We start from the raw sequence: 15,900 nt of genomic DNA on the forward strand, positions 1-15,900 counted from the left end.
GGACCCGGACCCACCGGCAGAGGGTACTTACCGTGCCCTGCGTGCCCTGCGTGGGCACCACCATGCGCACGCCGGCCGGCAGCGAGGTCACCGTCACCGGGGCCTTGCCCGCCTGCCCGGCCGAGCGCACCGTCACCAGGGGGGGCCCTGGGGGCGCCTGGGGCCCAGTCACCTTCAGCACGGCCGGGACACCTGCTGGGGCAAGGGCAGCGTGAGAGGGGCACTGAGACCCCTGCTCCCCCCCAGGGAGTCCAAGCCTCCCCCGCCCCCCGGCAGTCTGGCCCCACTCACCCTGCGTGCGTGCGGGGCTGGCCACGGGCAGGGGCGTGCCAGGCACGGAGGGCAGCAGCTGGATGGTGGTGGTGGGCGTGGGGGCGGCGGCCTGGGGCAGCAGAGTGATGCCCATCTGTGCCAGCGGCTGGCTGGCGGGCGCGGCGGGCGCGGCGGCGGCCGGGGCGGGGCTCTTGGGCGGGTTGGCGGGCACGGAGGGCACCGGGGCGGGGGCGGGCGAGGCGGCCGCCGGGATGTCGTACTTCTGCAGCTGCAGCAGGTAGGTGTCGGCCGTGGGCACCGAGCCCCAGCTCACCTCCAGCGAGTTGGTGTTGGCCCGAACCAGCTGCACCCGGGAGGGGGCCGGGGGCTTCTCTGGGGGCAGAGGGGGGGTAAGAAGCTGGAGCCTCCCCCCGATCTCCCCGCCGCCCCCCGCCAGGCATCCCCCTCCCATGTACCCGGGACCCTGCTCCCCCCCCGCCCCCGCCCCCGGACCCTGCTCCCCGCCCGCCCCCCCCGGCACCCGGGGACCCTGCTCCCCGCCCGCCCCCGCCCCCCCCGCACCCAGGGACCCTGCTCCCCGCCCGCGCGTCCCCCCCACGGACCCTGCTCCCCGCCCCCCCCTGCAACCGGGGACCCTTCTCTCCGCCCGCGCCCCCCCCGCCCCCGGGGTCCCTGCTCCCCGCCCGCCCCCCCCGACCCCTGGGGACCCTGCTCCCCGCCCGCGCCCCCCCCCACCCCCGGGGTCCCTGCTCCCCGCCCCCGGCACTCACCCGTCTCCAGGTACCAGAGGTCCTTGCAGCACACCTGGTTGTTCCAGGCCTTGCGGTAGCCGTCGCGCCCGCTCCAGATGTAGAGGCGGGTGTTGATGGAGACGGCGCAGTGCCCCGCCCGCGCCCGCGGGATGTTGTCCTCCAGCGTGTCCATGAGGATCGGCTCCCAGGCCATGGAGTCTGTGGGGAGGGGCCAGGGGGCTGGTTCCAGCAGGGGGGGCACGGGGCCTCCTCTAGCCAGGCTGAGGCAGGCCAGCGTGTTGGTGCGGGAAGGGGAGCTGGGGGGCTCTGGGGGGGCCACGGGGGGTCCCTTACCCAGGTTGAGGCAGGCCAGCGTGTTGGTGCGGGGAAGGGGAGCTGGGGGGCTCTGGGGGGCCACGGGGGGGTCCCTTACCCAGGTTGAGGCAGGCCAGCGTGTTGGTGCAGGGAAGGGGAGCTGGGGGGCTCTGGGGGGGCCACGGGGGGGTCCCTTACCCAGGTTGAGGCAGCCAGCGTGTTGGTGCGGGAAGGGGAGCTGGGGGGCTCTGGGGGGGCACGGGGCGCTCCCTTACCCAGGTTGAGGCAGGCCAGCGTGTTGGTGCAGGGAAGGGGAGCTGGGGGGCTCTGGGGGGGTCCCTTACCCAGGTTGAGGCAGCCAGCGTGTTGGTGCGGGAAGGGGAGCGGGGGGGCTCTGGGGGGGGCACGGGGGGTCCCTTACCCAGGTTGAGGCAGGCCAGCGTGTTGGTGCGGGAAGGGGAGCTGGGGGGCTCTGGGGGGGTCCTGGGGGGGGTTCCCTTACCCAGGTTGAGGCAGCCAGCGTGTTGGTGCGGGAAGGGGAGCTGGGGGGGTCTGGGGGGGCCACGGGGGGGTCCCTTACCCAGGATGAGGCAGGCCAGCGTGTTGGTGCGGGAAGGGGAGCTGGGGGGCTCTGGGGGGGCCACGGGGGGGTCCCTTACCCAGGTTGAGGCAGGCCAGCGTGTTGGTGCGGGAAGGGGAGCTGGGGGGCTCTGGGGGGGCCACAGGGGGGGTCCCTTACCCAGGTTGAGGCAGTCAGCGTGTTGGTGCGGGAAGGGGAGCTGGGGGGCTCTGGGGGGGCCACGGGGGGTCCCTTACCCAGGCTGAGGCAGGCCAGCGTGTTGGTGCGGGAAGGGGAGCTGGGGGGCTCTGGGGGGGCCACGGGGGGGTCCCTTACCCAGGTTGAGGCAGCCAGCGTGTTGGTGCGGGAAGGGGAGCTGGGGGGCTCTGGGGGGGCACGGGGGGGCACCATACCCAGGTTGAGGCAGCCAGCGTGTTGGTGCGGGAAGGGGAGCTGGGGGGCTCTGGGGGGGCCACGGGGGGGTCCCTTACCCAGGATGAGGCAGCCAGCGTGTTGGAGCGGGAAGGGGAGCGGGGGGGCTAATGGGGGGCCCACGGGGGGTCCCTTACCCAGGTTGAGGCAGGCCAGCGTGTTGGTGCGGGAAGGGGAGCTGGGGGGCTCTGGGGGGGCCACCGGGGGGGACCCTTACCCAGGTTGAGGCAGCCAGCGTGTTGGTGCGGGAAGGGGAGCTGGGGGGCTCTGGGGGGGCCACGGGGGGGTCCCTTACCCAGGATGAGGCAGGCCAGCGTGTTGGTGCGGGAAGGGGAGCTGGGGGGCTCTGGGGGGGCCACAGGGGGGGTCCCTTACCCAGGTTGAGGCAGCCAGCGTGTTGGTGCGGGAAGGGGAGCTGGGGGGCTCTGGGGGGGTTCTGGGGGGGTTCCCTTACCCAGGTTGAGGCAGGCCAGCGTGTTGGTGCGGGGAAGGGGAGCTGGGGGGCTCTGGGGGGCCACGGGGGGGTCCCTTACCCAGGATGAGGCAGGCCAGCGTGTTGGTGCGGGAAGGGGAGCTGGGGGGCTCTGGGGGGGCCACGGGGGGGTCCCTTACCCAGGTTGAGGCAGGCCAGCGTGTTGGTGCGGGAAGGGGAGCTGGGGGGCTCTGGGGGGGCCACGGGGGGGTCCCTTACCCAGGTTGAGGCAGCCAGCGTGTTGGTGCGGGAAGGGGAGCTGGGGGGCTCTGGGGGGGCCACGGGGGGGTCCCTTACCCAGGTTGAGGCAGGCCAGCGTGTTGGTACGGGAAGGGGAGCAGGGGGGCTCTGGGGGGGTACTGGGGGGGTTCCATTACCCAGGTTGAGGCAGGCCAGCGTGTTGGTGCAGGGAAGGGGAGCTGGGGGGCTCTGGGGGGGCCACGGGGGGGTCCCTTACCCAGGTTGAGGCAGGCCAGCGTGTTGGTGCGGGAAGGGGAGCTGGGGGGCTCTGGGGGGCCACGGGGGGGTCCCTTACCCAGGTTGAGGCAGGCCAGCGTGTTGGTGCGGGGAAGGGGAGCTGGGGGGCTCTGGGGGGGTCACGGGGGGTCCCTTACCCAGGTTGAGGCAGGCCAGCGTGTTGGTGCAGGGAAGGGGAGCTGGGGGGCTCTGGGGGGGCCACGGGGGGGTCCCTTACCCAGGTTGAGGCAGGCCAGCGTGTTGGTGCACTTCCACTCTTTCTCGTGCGTGGCCACTTTGACGTCGTCCATGACGAGGGGCACCCAGCCCCCGAAGACGTACATCCTGGGGGGAGGAGGGGGTCAGAGCTGCGCCACGGGGGGCAGGGGCTCGGGGGGTGGGGGGGGGGGCTTACTTGTTGCCAATGGTGGTGGCGGAGTGCAGGCTGCGGGGGAGGGGCGCCACGCCGCTCAGGCTGGGCTTGTTCCACGTCAGGGTCTCTGGGGATGAGAACAGACACCCTGAGACCCGGCCTGTGCCCCCCCGTGTCCCCCCACGAGCCAGCGGAGACCCCAGCCCCCCAGCCCAGCCCCCCGTGTGCTGGCCCCAGTCCCCCCAGGGAGCCCGCGGAGAACCCAGCCCCCCGTGTCCTGGCTCCAGTCCCCCCACGAGCCCGCGGAGACCCCAGCCCCCCAGCCCAGCCCCCCGTGTCCTGGCTCCAGTCCCCCCAGGGAGCCAGCGGAGAACCCAGCCCCCCCGTGTCCTGGCTCCAGTCCCCCCAGGGAGCCAGCGGAGAACCCAGCCCCCCAGCCCAGCCCCCCGTGTCCTGGCTCCAGTCCCCCAGGGAGCCCGCGGAGAACCCAGCCCCCCGTGTCCTGGCTCCAGTCCCCCCAGGGAGCCACCGGAGAACCCAGCCCCAGCCCAGCCCCCCGTGTCCTGGCTCCAGTCCCCCCAGGGAGCCAGCGGAGAACCCAGCGCCCCAGCCCAGCCCCCCGTGTCCTGGCTCCAGTCCCCCCAGGGAGCCAGCGGAGAACCCAGCCCCCCGTGTCCTGGCTCCAGTCCCCCCAGGGAGCCAGCGGAGAACCCAGCCCCCGCCCAGCCCCCCGTGTCCTGGCTCCAGTCCCCCAGGGAGCCCGCGGAGAACCCAGCCCCCCGTGTCCTGGCTCCAGTCCCCCCAGGGAGCCAGCGGAGAACCCAGCCCCCCGTGTCCTGGCTCCAGTCCCCCCAGGGAGCCAGCGGAGAACCCAGCCCCCCGTGTCCTGGCTCCAGTCCCCCCAGGGAGCCAGCGGAGAACCCAGCCCCCCGTGTCCTGGCTCCAGCCCCCCAGCCCAGCCCCGCGAGAACCCAGGCGTCCTGGCGGCCGTACCGATGTCCAGCGTCCAGAGGTCGCCGAGGCGGCAGCCGCTCATTCCCCCGTAGATGACGAGTTTGGATTTCTTGTTGTCCCGCTCGGTGTACACCACGGCGGTGTGGGACTCGCGGGGCGGGGGCAGCACCCCGTACGTGATGGGGATGTCCCAGGCCACCACGCCGGAGCCTGGGCGCAGCTCCAGGATGTACAGGTCATTCAGGTACCTGCGGGGGGACATGGGCTCGTGGGGGGGGGCACAAGTCCCCCCATCCCCAGGGATCCGGGACAGAGCAGTGACCTGCACTTCCACCTTGCACAGCTAGAGGGCAGCCTCTCCCCACAGCCAGGCACAGAACCCAGGCGTCCTGGCTGGGGGAGGGCACTCTAACCCACCCGACAGCTCCCCACTCCCACCCCGAGAGAACCCAGGCGTCCTGGCTGCGGGAGGGCACTCTAACCCACCCGACACCTCCCCACTCCCACCCGGAGAGAACCCAGGCGTCCTGGCTGGGGGAGGGCACTCTAACCCACCCGACACCTCCCCACTCCCACCCCGAGAGAACCCAGGCGTCCTGGCTGGGGGAGGGCACTCTAACCCACCCGACTCCTCCCCACTCCCACCCCGAGAGAACCCAGGCGTCCTGGCTGGGGGAGGGCACTCTAACCCACCCGACTCCTCCCCACTCCCACCCCGAGCCGGGAGAGAACCCAGGTGTCCTGGCGATCGCTCACCTGGGAATGTTGTTCTTGGGGTCCTCGCTGTCGTTTGCCAGCCCCCCAAACAGGTAGCACTTGTTGCCCACAAGCGAGAAGCTGTGGCCCAGGCGGGGGCAGGGGGGCGGCCCGTTCTTGGGGGTCTTGGCCTTGAGTCTCTTCCACTCCCAGCGGCTGGCCTGCAAGGGGGGTTCATTGCAATGCAGCCCCACTGCCCCCCACTCCTGCCCCCCCCACCCAGCCCCCAGTCCCCTCCCAGAGCGGGGGATAGAACCCCGGCGTCCGGGCCCCCAGCCCCCACTGCTCTAACCACCAGCCCCCAGTCCCCTGCCAGGGCCAGGGCAGAACCCCGGCGTCCGGGCCCCCAGCCCCCACTGCTCTAACCACCAGCCCCCAGTCCCCTGCCAGGGCCAGGGCAGAACCCCGGCGTCCGGGCCCCCAGCCCCCACTGCTCTAACCACCAGCCCCCAGTCCCCTGCCAGGGCCAGGGCAGAACCCCGGCGTCCGGGCCCTACCTGCAGCTCGTAGAGGTCGCTGCTGTACTTGCCGTACTCCACCATGCCCCCGAAGACCAGCAGCCGGGTGCCGTCGCACACGAAGCCGTAGGCGGCGCAGCCGGGAGGGATGTCGCCCCGCACGGCCGGGATGAACCACTGGTTGGTGGCTGAAGGGGGCAAGTGGGGCATGAGTGGCGGGTCGGGGGTCCAGGCCTGGACAGAAAGTCCAGCCTGCAGGTTGCCCCCATTGGCCAGGGCTGCCCTCTGCCCCCTCCACAGCCCCCCCCCGCAGCCCCGCAAGGTGCAGAACAAACACCTGCACCTGAACCCAGGGGTCCAGAACGGGGCGGGGAGGGGCGAACCCAGGTGTCCGGAGGGCACAGCTCAGAGCGGGGAGGGGTGAACCCAGGCGTCCGGGAACGGGGGAGGGCAGAGCTCAGAGCAGGGAGGGGCGAACCCAGGCGTCCGGGAACGGGGGAGGGCAGAGCTCAGAGCAGGGAGGGGTGAACCCAGGCGTCCGGGGAACGGGGGAGGGCAGAGCTCAGAGCGGGGAGGGGCGAACCCAGGCGTCCGGGAACGGGGGGAGGGGGGGCAGAGCTGAGAGCGGGGAGGGGCGAACCCAGGCATCCGGGAACGGGGGGAGGGCAGAGCTCAGAGCGGGGAGGGGCGAACCCAGGCGTCCGGGAACGGGGGGGGGGGAGGCAGAGCTGAGAGCAGGGAGGGGCGAACCCAGGCGTCCGGGAACGGGGGGGGGGGTGAGGCAGAGCTGAGAGCGGGGAGGGGCGAACCCAGGCGTCCGGGAAAGGGGGGGGGGGGGAGGCAGAGCTGAGAGCGGGGAGGGGCGAACCCAGGTGTCCGGGGAACGGGGTAGAGCAGAGCTGAGAGCGGGGAGGGGAGAACCCAGGTGTCCGGGGAACGGGGGGGGGGGGGGGGGGGGGGGGGAGAGCTGAGAGCAGGGAGGGGCGAACCCAGGCGTCCGGGAACGGGGGAGGGCAGAGCTGAGAGCGGGGAGGGGCGAACCCAGGCGTCCGGAAACGGGGGGAGGGGGGGCAGAGCTCAGAGCAGGGAGGGGTGAACCCAGGTGTCCGGGGAAAGGAGGAGGGCAGAGCTGAGAGCGGGGAGGGGCGAACCCAGGCGTCCGGGAACGGGGGAGGGCAGAGCTCAGAGCGGGGAGGGGCGAACCCAGGCGTCCGGGAACGGGGGAGGGCAGAGCTCAGAGCGGGGAGGGGCAAACCCAGGCATCCGGGAACGGGGGGGGGGGGAGGCAGAGCTGAGAGCAGGGAGGGGCGAACCCAGGCGTCCGGGAACGGGGGGGGGGTGAGGCATTGCTGAGAGCGGGGAGGGGCGAACCCGGGCGTCCGGGAATGGGGGGGGGGGGAGGCAGAGCTGAGAGCGGGGAGGGGCGAACCCAGGCATCCGGGAATGGGGGGGGAGGCAGAGCTGAGAGCGGGGAGGGGCGAACCCAGGTATCCGGGAACGGGGGGGGGGAGAGAGCTGAGAGCGGGGAGGGGCGAACCCAGGCGTCCGGGACCCGGGGGGGGGGGGAGAGAGCAGAGCGGGGGGAGGGGCGAACCCAGCTGACCGGGAACGGGGGGGGGGGGGGAGGCAGAGCTGAGAGCGGGGAGGGGCGAACCCAGGCGTCCGGGACCGGGGGGAGGGGGGCAGAGCTCAGAGCAGGGAGGGGTGAACCCAGGCGTCCGGGAACGGGGGAGGCAGAGCTCAGAGCAGGGAGGGGCGAACCCAGGTGTCCGGGAACGGGGGAGGGCAGAGCTGAGAGCGGGGAGGGGCGAACCCAGGCGTCCGGGACCGGGGGAGGGCAGAGCTGAGAGCGGGGAGGGGCGAACCCAGGCGTCCGGGAACGGGGGGGGGGGAGGCAGAGCGGAGAGCGGGGAGGGGCGAACCCAGGCGTCCGGGAACGGGGGGGGGGGGGGGAGGCAGAGCTGAGAGGGGGGAGGGGCGAATCCAGGCGTCCGGGGCAGGCTGACATTGGGGTGACCCCGTCGCACTGGACACTGCAGAGCGACAAGGAGGAGCAGCCCGAACGCGTCATCATCGCCCCTGAATCCCAGACAAGGAAACTGAGGCAGGGAAGGGACTTAGCCATGGTCACACAGGGAGCCTGCGGCAGAGAACCCAGGAGTCCTGGCCCCCCCCCAGCCCTACCCACAACCCTCTGCTCTCCACCCCCCACCTGGGCTGTGGGCAAACGAGCCACCTCGCAAGCAGCTTCCTGACCAAGACTCTAGACACCCCCACAAGAGTGTGACGGGGGGGGGGGCGGACTCCTGGGTTCTCTCCTGGCTCTGGGAGGGGACCTGGGGCTACGGTTAGAGCCCGGACTCCTGGGTTCTCTCCTGGCTCTGGGAAGGGACCTGGGGCTACGGTTAGAGCCCGGACTCCTGGGTTCTCTCCTGGCTCTGGGAGGGGACCTGGGGCTACGGTTAGAGCCCGGACTCCTGGGTTCTCTCCTGGCTCTGGGAGGGGACCTGGGGCTACGGTTAGAGCCCGGACTCCTGGGTTCTCTCCTGGCTCTGGGAAGGGACCTGGGGCTACGGTTAGAGCCCGGACTCCTGGGTTCTCTCCTGGCTCTGGGAAGGGACCTGGGGCTACGGTTAGAGCCCGGACTCCTGGGTTCTCTCAGAGATTAACACAACGAGGAGCTGGGGTGTGTGTGTGGGGGGGGGGGCTGACACCCCACTCGGAAAGCCCCTTAGTAAAAACGTGGGGGGACGGATGGACAGCAGACCCCTCCCCCACCAACCCAGGACCCCCCCGACCCTCCCCCGCTTGCCACAATCCCCAGACCTCTGAGGCACCTGGTGCTCCCCCCACCGGTGCCTGTGGCTGGCGCAGGGACGGCATTTCCCTCACTCCCCCGGGGGCCAAGCCCCCTCTGGCCCCCCGCCCACGGGCAGGCTCCCCCCCCGCGCCCACGGGCAGGCTCCCCCCCCCCGCGCCCTCCTCCCCCCCGCGCCCACGGGCATGCTCCCCCCCCCCCGCGCCCTCCCCCCCCCCGCCCACGGGCAGGCTCCCCCCCCCACGCCCTCCGCCCCCCCCCGCCCTCCTCCCCCCCCGCACCCACGGGCAGGCTCCCCCCCCGCGCCCTCCTCCCCCCCCGCCCACGGGCTTGCGCCCCCCCCCGCGGCCTCCTCCCCCGCCCGCCCACGGGCAGGCTCCCCCCCGCGCGCCCTCCTCCCCCCCCGCCCACGGGCAGGCTCCCCCCCCCCCGCGCCCTCCTCCCCCCTGCCCACGGGCAGGCTCCCCCCCGCGCCCTCCTCCCCCCCCCCCGCCCACGGGCAGGCTCCCCCCCCCCCGCAGGCTCCCCCCCCGCCCACGGGCAGGCTCCCCCCCCCGCGCATGCTCCCCCCCCCCCCACGGGCAGGCGCCCCCCCCCCGCGCAGGCTCCCCCCCCGCCCACGGGCAGGCTCCCCCCCCCCCCGCCCACGGGCAGGCCAGGGTTAAAGCAGCCACCGCGGCAGCATTTGAAAGTTGAATTTGGCAGAGGAGGGTTTTGCCGCCAAGTGTCGGGGCGGGGGGGGAGCAGCCAGCTGATGGCTGGGGGGAGGGGTGACCCTGTCTCCCATGCCCCCCCCCAACAGCCACCACATGCCGGGGGGGGCAGTGTCCTCAGGGCCCCCCCTCCCCCGTGTAGCAGAGACAGAAGCAGCCAGAGAACGGCCCGGGGCCGGGCGCACGGAGGCGGGGCCCGGGGCCGGGCCGGGGGGTGACCCGCACGGAGGCGGGGCCCGGGGCCGGGCCGGGGGGGTGACCCGCACGGAGGAGGGGCCCGGGGCCGGGCCGGGGGGTGACCCGCACGGAGGAGGGGCCCGGGGCCGGGGGGTGACCCGCACGGAGGAGGGGCCCGGGGCCGGGCCCGGGGGGTGACCCGCACGGAGGAGGGGCCCGGGGCCGGGCCGGGGGGGGACCCGCACGGAGGAGGGGCCCGGGGCCGGGGGCCGGGCGCACGGAGGCGGGGCCCGGGGCCGGGCCGGGGGGGTGACCCGCACGGAGGCGGGGCCCGGGGCCGGGCCGGGGGGTGACCCGCACGGAGGCGGGGCCCGGCCCCCCAGGGCCCCCCCCCACCTGTGTTGTAGACGTGCAGCTCGTCGACGATGCCCTCGTTCCCGCCCCCGAAGACGACGATCAGCTCCTTGATGGCCACGGCGCGGTGCCCGTGGCGGGGCCGGGGCACGGGGCCCGACCAGCCCACCACCCGCTTCCAGCGGGGCTGCAGGAGCGCGGGGCCGCCGGGGGCCGGGGCCGGGGCCGCTGCCATGGCCCCTCTCGCTGTCCTGCAACGGGGGGGGAGGGGGTTATTCCGGAGAGCCCCCTGCCCCCACCCCCTGGGGCAAATACACGCCCCTCCCCCACCCTGCCGGGGCAGATGACCCCTCCCCCACCCCGGGGCTGGGGGCCGAGGCCGCCCCTCCCCCACCCCGGGGCTGGGGGCAAGTTGCCCCTCCCCCGCCCCTAGGATGGGGGCCGATGCCGCCCCTCCCCCACCCTGGGGGCAAGTTGCCCCTCCCCCACGCCGGGGCTGGGGGCCGATGCCGCCCCGCCCCCACCCTGGGGGCAAGTTGCCCCTCCCCCGCCCTGGGGGCAAGTTGCCCCTCCCCCACCCCGGGGCTGGGGGCCGATACCGCCCCGCCCCCACCCTGGGGGCAAGTTGCCCCTCCCCCGCCCCCAGGCTGGGGCCGTTGCCCCTCCCCCGCCCCCAGACGGGGCAGGGCCCCCCCCGGTCAAAGCCCGGCCCTGGGAGCCGCCATCTTGCGCCGCCGGGGGAAAATGGCGGCCGCGCAGAACGAGCCGCCGCCTCCCCCCGGCGGCCCCGGCCCCGCGCGCGCCGCCCCCCGTCGCAGCCCGGCCCCGCGGCGCAGCCCGGCCCCGGCCCCGGCCCCGCTGTACGGCACCGGAGCGGGGCGGGAAGCGGCTGCTGGACGCCAGGCGCCTTCACGCCGCCCTGGGAGCCGCCATCTTGCGCCTGCTGTGTGCGGGGAGCCGCTCTTCCTTCCTCCTGCCCGGCTCGGCCGCGGCCGGGGGCGGGGCGCGCCGTACGGACTCCTCCCACTGGGCGCCGCCATCTTGGGGGCGGGCGCCCTGGGCGCCGCCATCTTGGGCGGCGGGACAGCCCCTCCCCCAACGGGGATGGGGTAAAATAAACCCGAGCCCCTCCCCCCACGGCTAGGGGGACCCCCCCCCAAAAACATACAACGCTGTACGGCACGGATGGGCGCCGCCATCGTGGGAGGAAGGAAAGGAAACGCCCCCCCCACGGGTCAGGGGACCCCACCCCCCCCCAACAAGGTTGTACCACAGGCTGGGGCAGGAAGCCCCCTCCCCCGAGTGCCTGTTTCCCTCCAGCTAGAGGGGAGCCCCCCTCCCAAACATCAAAGGGAGTACGACCATCTGGGCACCAGTGTCGCCATCTTGGCTGCCAGAAAACCCCTCCCCCATTTCTGAACCCCCAGTTCCTAGCTGTTCCCCCACGGTACAATGCTACGGCCCAGCCGCTCTCACGCGGGAGCCCAGTGCCGCGAGCAGCTTTCCAGAGTTACTAGTCAGGCTGCCCTTCCACGCTGTGGGGCCTGGGCCCCGTCCGAGCCCCCCCTCTGGTGTGGGCCCCGGGGAATGGCCCTGCTAGCCAGCCCAGCCTTTCCTATGCAGAACAGTGGTGATACAGGGGGGGCGTGAAGTTTTATAGCGGGGGGGGGGGTGGCACAGAGCCCCTGCCATACACTGATCTCTGCTTGACATGAGGGTGGCCATCTTGGACAGAAAAACCCTTCGTTATTTTAAAGCACATCTTCCCCCGGCTGAACTCCCCCCTCCACTCGGTCCCTGACGGGCTTCCCCTGGAAGATGAGGACACAAACGCCCCCCAACGCTAAAGGCCCAAAGTTTAGCTCAGCTTGACATGAGCGCAACCATCTTGGCCAGGAAGCCCCTCCCCCCCCCACCCCACCCCACCCCACCATGCCCCGGTGGTGGACAGGGAACCCCAGCATGAAACATGAGGCTGGAAGCCAGGCCCTGCTTGGCACAGCTGCCATCTCGGATGGAAGGAGACGCCCCCACCCCTTGGCCTCTTTATTTCAAGAACCCAGAGCCCCCTCTGTCAAGCCCTGCTTCGTGCCTCAGTTTCCCCCTCCCCAGCTAAAGGGGACCCCCACCCCAAAATGCCAGGCTGCCCCGTCAGCCTGACGTGATGGGGAAACCAACCCCCTCCCATGTGTCCCGCCCGGGCCCGCAGCTGAGCCCCGCCCCCCACGTTCCCGCGTTGGGGGTCTCTGCCTGCCCAACCACCGCCGCAGGAAGCCGCACAGGGGCGCCGCCATCTTGGTTCCTAAGACTCCGCCCTGCCCCCTCCGGCGCTGCGCTTTCCACAAGGTCAGAATTACCCCGGCCGCTCTCCGCGCGGGGCGGGGCGGGGGCTGCCTCCCCCCACACCAGCCCCGCTGTACGGCAGACTCCCTCGGCCCTGGGCGCCGCCATCTTGGCTCCGCCCTCCCTAGGGGCCGCCATCTTGGCGCGCTCCCCGTAGCCATTGGGATTTCATTGTGGGGGTGCGAGAGGGAGACCGACCGACCGACCGCCCTCCCTCGGGGCGGGGGTCGAGCTGGGCTCTGAGCTGCCGCACTTTAATTTCACGCTGTCTTGGGAGCAGCTATCTTGGAGTCCGCCGCCCCCCCCCCCCAAAATGCCCGGATGTGGCTCTACTCAGGGCTATTCAAAATGGCGCCAGCAGAAATGCCCGGATGAGCCGGCCGCCTGCATAACACTATCCAAGATGGCGTCTTTCCAAGCGCCCAGAGGCGGCCGTTGAACCAAGATGGCCTCCCGCTCAAGTACCCGGATGAAGGCGGCTCCGCGGGAATCCCTGTCCAAGATGGCCACCGTCTAAATGCCCGGATGTGCCTGTCCCAATAGGGCGCCCCGCTCGATGCCCGGATGCAGGAGGCACGCTCCAACATGGCGGGACGATGGATGCCCGGATGTCCGCCGCCCCCACTTTGTGACATCCAAGATGGCGACTCGCTGATCGGTATGACCAAGAAATCTCCAAGATGGCGACCGTCATCAAAAGGGACCCAAGATGTCGCCCTCGCTAAATGCCCGGATGTCGCTCCCTTATCACACGGTAAACAAGATGGCGGCAGCCGCACCCACCCCTCAGGTACCCGGATGCATCTCCCCTCCAGAAGGCCAGAACATGACGGCTTGCTGTTACTTACCCGGATGTTAGTTGTTTTCCAAGATGGCGGCCTAAGTGCGTGGATGTGGCCGTTTTTCAAAATGGCGACCACCTCCTACCCGGAGGTGGCTGCTCAAGATGGCGGCCGAAGTGGCCGGCTGCCGTTGCTACGCGACCGAACGTTTAAAAGGCTTACAAATAATACCTGTGCGCAGCGGTGCGCGGACTCCAGTCGCCACGGGCGGGTCAGGAGATCTACCCGCGGCGTGGGAAGGCTGCGAATGCCTGCCCCCTGGGAGCCGCCATTTTGGACCCTTCTCTTCCACACCAGACGAAAGATGGCGGCACCTCTACGACCCGGATGTGATGTCTCTTACGCATGCGCAGAATGCTCTCCCTTTCGGCCCATACTCAAATACACATGCGCATAGTGTTCGTTCTGCCCAGCTTTCTCATTACGCAGCCGTATACTGGGCCCAAAAACTGGCGCGTGCGCGCCACAATCCCACCCTTTTCCTCTGCGCATGCGCACTTTTTTCCGTTTCCTCGCTCCCCGCCCTAACGGTTGTTTTAGTACCCGGATGTTGGCAGAACTTTACCCTCCCCCACCCTCATTGGTCAGTTCAACACGAAATTAAACCCACTTTACCTCGTAATTCCCCTCAGAACACACCCCGGGCGGCAGGCCCAGCCCCGCTCTTAGTTCCTGCATTTGGCTTGGGTTGAGGCCGGGACACCAAGATGGCCGCTGGTCACGTCTCAGCACGAAGATGGCCACCAGTCAAAAATGACTGCTGGGCTCATGCCAGCCTTGCCTGGGCGCTGCACGAGTGGGTGGGCTTCCCCAGGGCCCACCTCAGCACCGAGCTGGCCTCCCTTGTCACTTCAGCACTCAGCTGCCTGCCAGGCTCCTCTCAGCGCCAAGATGGCTGCCTCAGTGCCAAGATGGCCGCCTGACTCACGCCAAGCCCACCTCAGCACCGAGCTGGCCTCACTTGCCAGGCTAATCTCAGTGATGAGATGGCCGCCCTCATTGACTCAGCTCTAGGATGGCTGCCAGGGTCAAGATAGCCCCCTGACTCACACCAAGCCCACCTCAGCACCAAGATGGCGGTGTGGGCTGCGTGGGGAAGTACAGCGGGTGGGGGGGTCTCTGGGCTGGGACGCCCTGGCACCAGGCAGAAACCAGCCCCCCACTAGAGACGTGGACCCTGCAAGCTCAGGGACGAGGGGAGGGACTGGGGGGTAGGGGGCAAATAATGGGGGGTGAAGCATGGTAGGAGGGGGATACAGATGCCCCCCCACCCTGGCCATCACCATAAGTGTGGGGGGCTCAGGCTCAGGGAGGGATTCGTGGGTCCCAGGTCTGTGTCCATGGGTCAGGGTTGGGGAGTTGTGTATGCAGGAGGGGGGGTGGGGACACATCCCCACCACTAGCCCCCCTGCATCCCTGACCCATGCACCCCTCGCAGTGCTGCTGGCCCCATGCACCTCCCCCAAAGCCTCTGTCCCACAACCCCTGCATACCCCCCCCCATGACAGATGGTGAAGGGTCAGGGATGGCTGGTCAGCCCCTGGGTGAGACATGGGGGGCTCAGCTAGGCCCCCATAGTAACAAGTCAGCAGTTCTTTGCCAGGAGAGCCTCCCCGCCCCCACATCCCCACACGGTGGGGGGGTGGGGTGGCTATCTGGTAACCATGGCAACCAGCCCAACCACCGCATCTCTGGGGGCAGGCAGGGCCGGGCCAGGCCAGCAGGGGCTGCGGGTCGGGAGTGAGGGGCACCGGCAGGGCCGGGCTGGCAGGGGCACCGGCAGGCCGGCACAGATGTTTGGCACTGCAGCGGTTAAGGCAGCCGGGGGTGGAGACAGGACTCAGCCAATGGCTGCACTGCCTTGGCCCGGAGTCTGTGGGGCGGTGCCGTGGAGGCGGCTGGGGGTGCCAGGCCCGGCCATGGGGCCCGAGGACCGTGCCGCGCTGCTGCACGTATCCGGGGCCGGCGCTCTGTGCCTGGCAGTGGTAGCCGCGGGCGCCCTGGACCAGGTGGCCGTGGAGGTGGGGTACGGGCACTATGCGGAGCCCCCCGTCCCCTGGCTGCCCCCCGCCCTGGCCATGCCCTGCAACTCGCTGGTGAACCTGGGCTACGTGGCGCTGGGCTGGCGCTGGTTTCCCCGGGCCGGCCGCGGGCCCAGCCGCTACCTGCAGGCTGTCTTCGCCCTCCTGGCCCTGGGCTACGGGCCCCTGCAGTGGGCCCGGCTCTGGACCCAGCACCCCCGGGCAGCAGTGCTGGACCAGTGGGTTACTCTGCCCATCTTTGCCTGGGCCGGGCTCTGGTGCCACTGCCTGGTGCAGGGCTGGCAGCCTGGGCACGTGGCGCTGGGCACAGGGGCCTCGCTGCTGAGCTACGGGCTGGCGCTGGCCCACGCCCGCGGCTTCGAGGGGGCCCTGGCCGCCCATGTGGCCGGCGTGGCGGTCGCGGCGTGGCGGGCGCAGCGGCGCTGGGGGGACGTGGGCTCAGCCTGGACCGCGGCAGCCGGTTTCGCCGCCTGCCTGGGCTTCGTGCTGCTGAAGCTGGGAGACGCCTGGCTGGCCCAGTGGGACCCGTTCCGGAGACTCAGCGGCCACTTCTGGTCCAAGGTCTGCGACGTGCTGCAGTTCCACTGCGCCTTCCTCTTCGCCACGCGCCTGGGAGGGGCGCCCTAAGCCCCCGTCCAGCCGCCCCCGCTCCCTCCGTGGCCAGGGCGCAGCCTCCACGCAGAATAAAGGGATTGGCTGGAAGATTTCTGCCCACACGTTACTGAGGGGACGCTGTGCTGGGGGGGGGGGGGGGGGTGGAGGGCTGCACGGGGGGGGGCATGCTGGGGGGGTGACTAGACAGGCTGCAGCCCAGGAACAGATCGGGGTCCCC

At 71.7% G+C, this 15,900-nt stretch overlaps 2 protein-coding genes across 2 annotated transcripts in view; one reads left to right on the forward strand and one right to left on the reverse strand.

The window, feature by feature from the left end:
- HCFC1 (host cell factor C1) overlaps nt 1–10,091 on the reverse strand; it is a 34,157-nt gene extending 24,066 nt beyond the window's left edge. Inside the window, exons 1-9 of the mRNA XM_045000691.1 lie at nt 9,884–10,091; nt 5,819–5,967; nt 5,322–5,482; nt 4,605–4,813; nt 3,654–3,738; nt 3,477–3,583; nt 1,044–1,223; nt 292–645; nt 32–192 (exon numbers count right to left, since the gene is read on the reverse strand). Coding sequence (XP_044856626.1) covers nt 32–192; nt 292–645; nt 1,044–1,223; nt 3,477–3,583; nt 3,654–3,738; nt 4,605–4,813; nt 5,322–5,482; nt 5,819–5,967; nt 9,884–10,076 — 1,599 coding nt within the window. The 5' untranslated portion in view covers nt 10,077–10,091. The remainder of the gene's footprint in view (nt 1–31; nt 193–291; nt 646–1,043; nt 1,224–3,476; nt 3,584–3,653; nt 3,739–4,604; nt 4,814–5,321; nt 5,483–5,818; nt 5,968–9,883) is intronic.
- A 4,500-nt stretch (nt 10,092–14,591) lies between these two features.
- TMEM187 (transmembrane protein 187) lies at nt 14,592–15,770 on the forward strand. The gene has a single exon (XM_045000701.1). It carries the CDS (start codon nt 14,691–14,693, stop codon nt 15,693–15,695), a length of 1,005 nt encoding a protein of 334 aa, XP_044856636.1. The 5' UTR covers nt 14,592–14,690; the 3' UTR covers nt 15,696–15,770.
- Nucleotides 15,771–15,900: the final 130 nt, after the last annotated feature.

Source organism: Mauremys mutica, unplaced genomic scaffold (genome assembly GCF_020497125.1).
Source record: "Mauremys mutica isolate MM-2020 ecotype Southern unplaced genomic scaffold, ASM2049712v1 000710F_np12_obj, whole genome shotgun sequence".
NCBI classification, from domain to species: Eukaryota; Metazoa; Chordata; order Testudines; family Geoemydidae; genus Mauremys; species Mauremys mutica.

What these genes read in the sequence shown, in the direction of transcription:
- TMEM187 (XM_045000701.1), top strand. Translation starts at nt 14,691, where the DNA reads ATGGCAACCAGCCCAACCACCGCATCTCTGGGGGCAGGCAGGGCCGGG.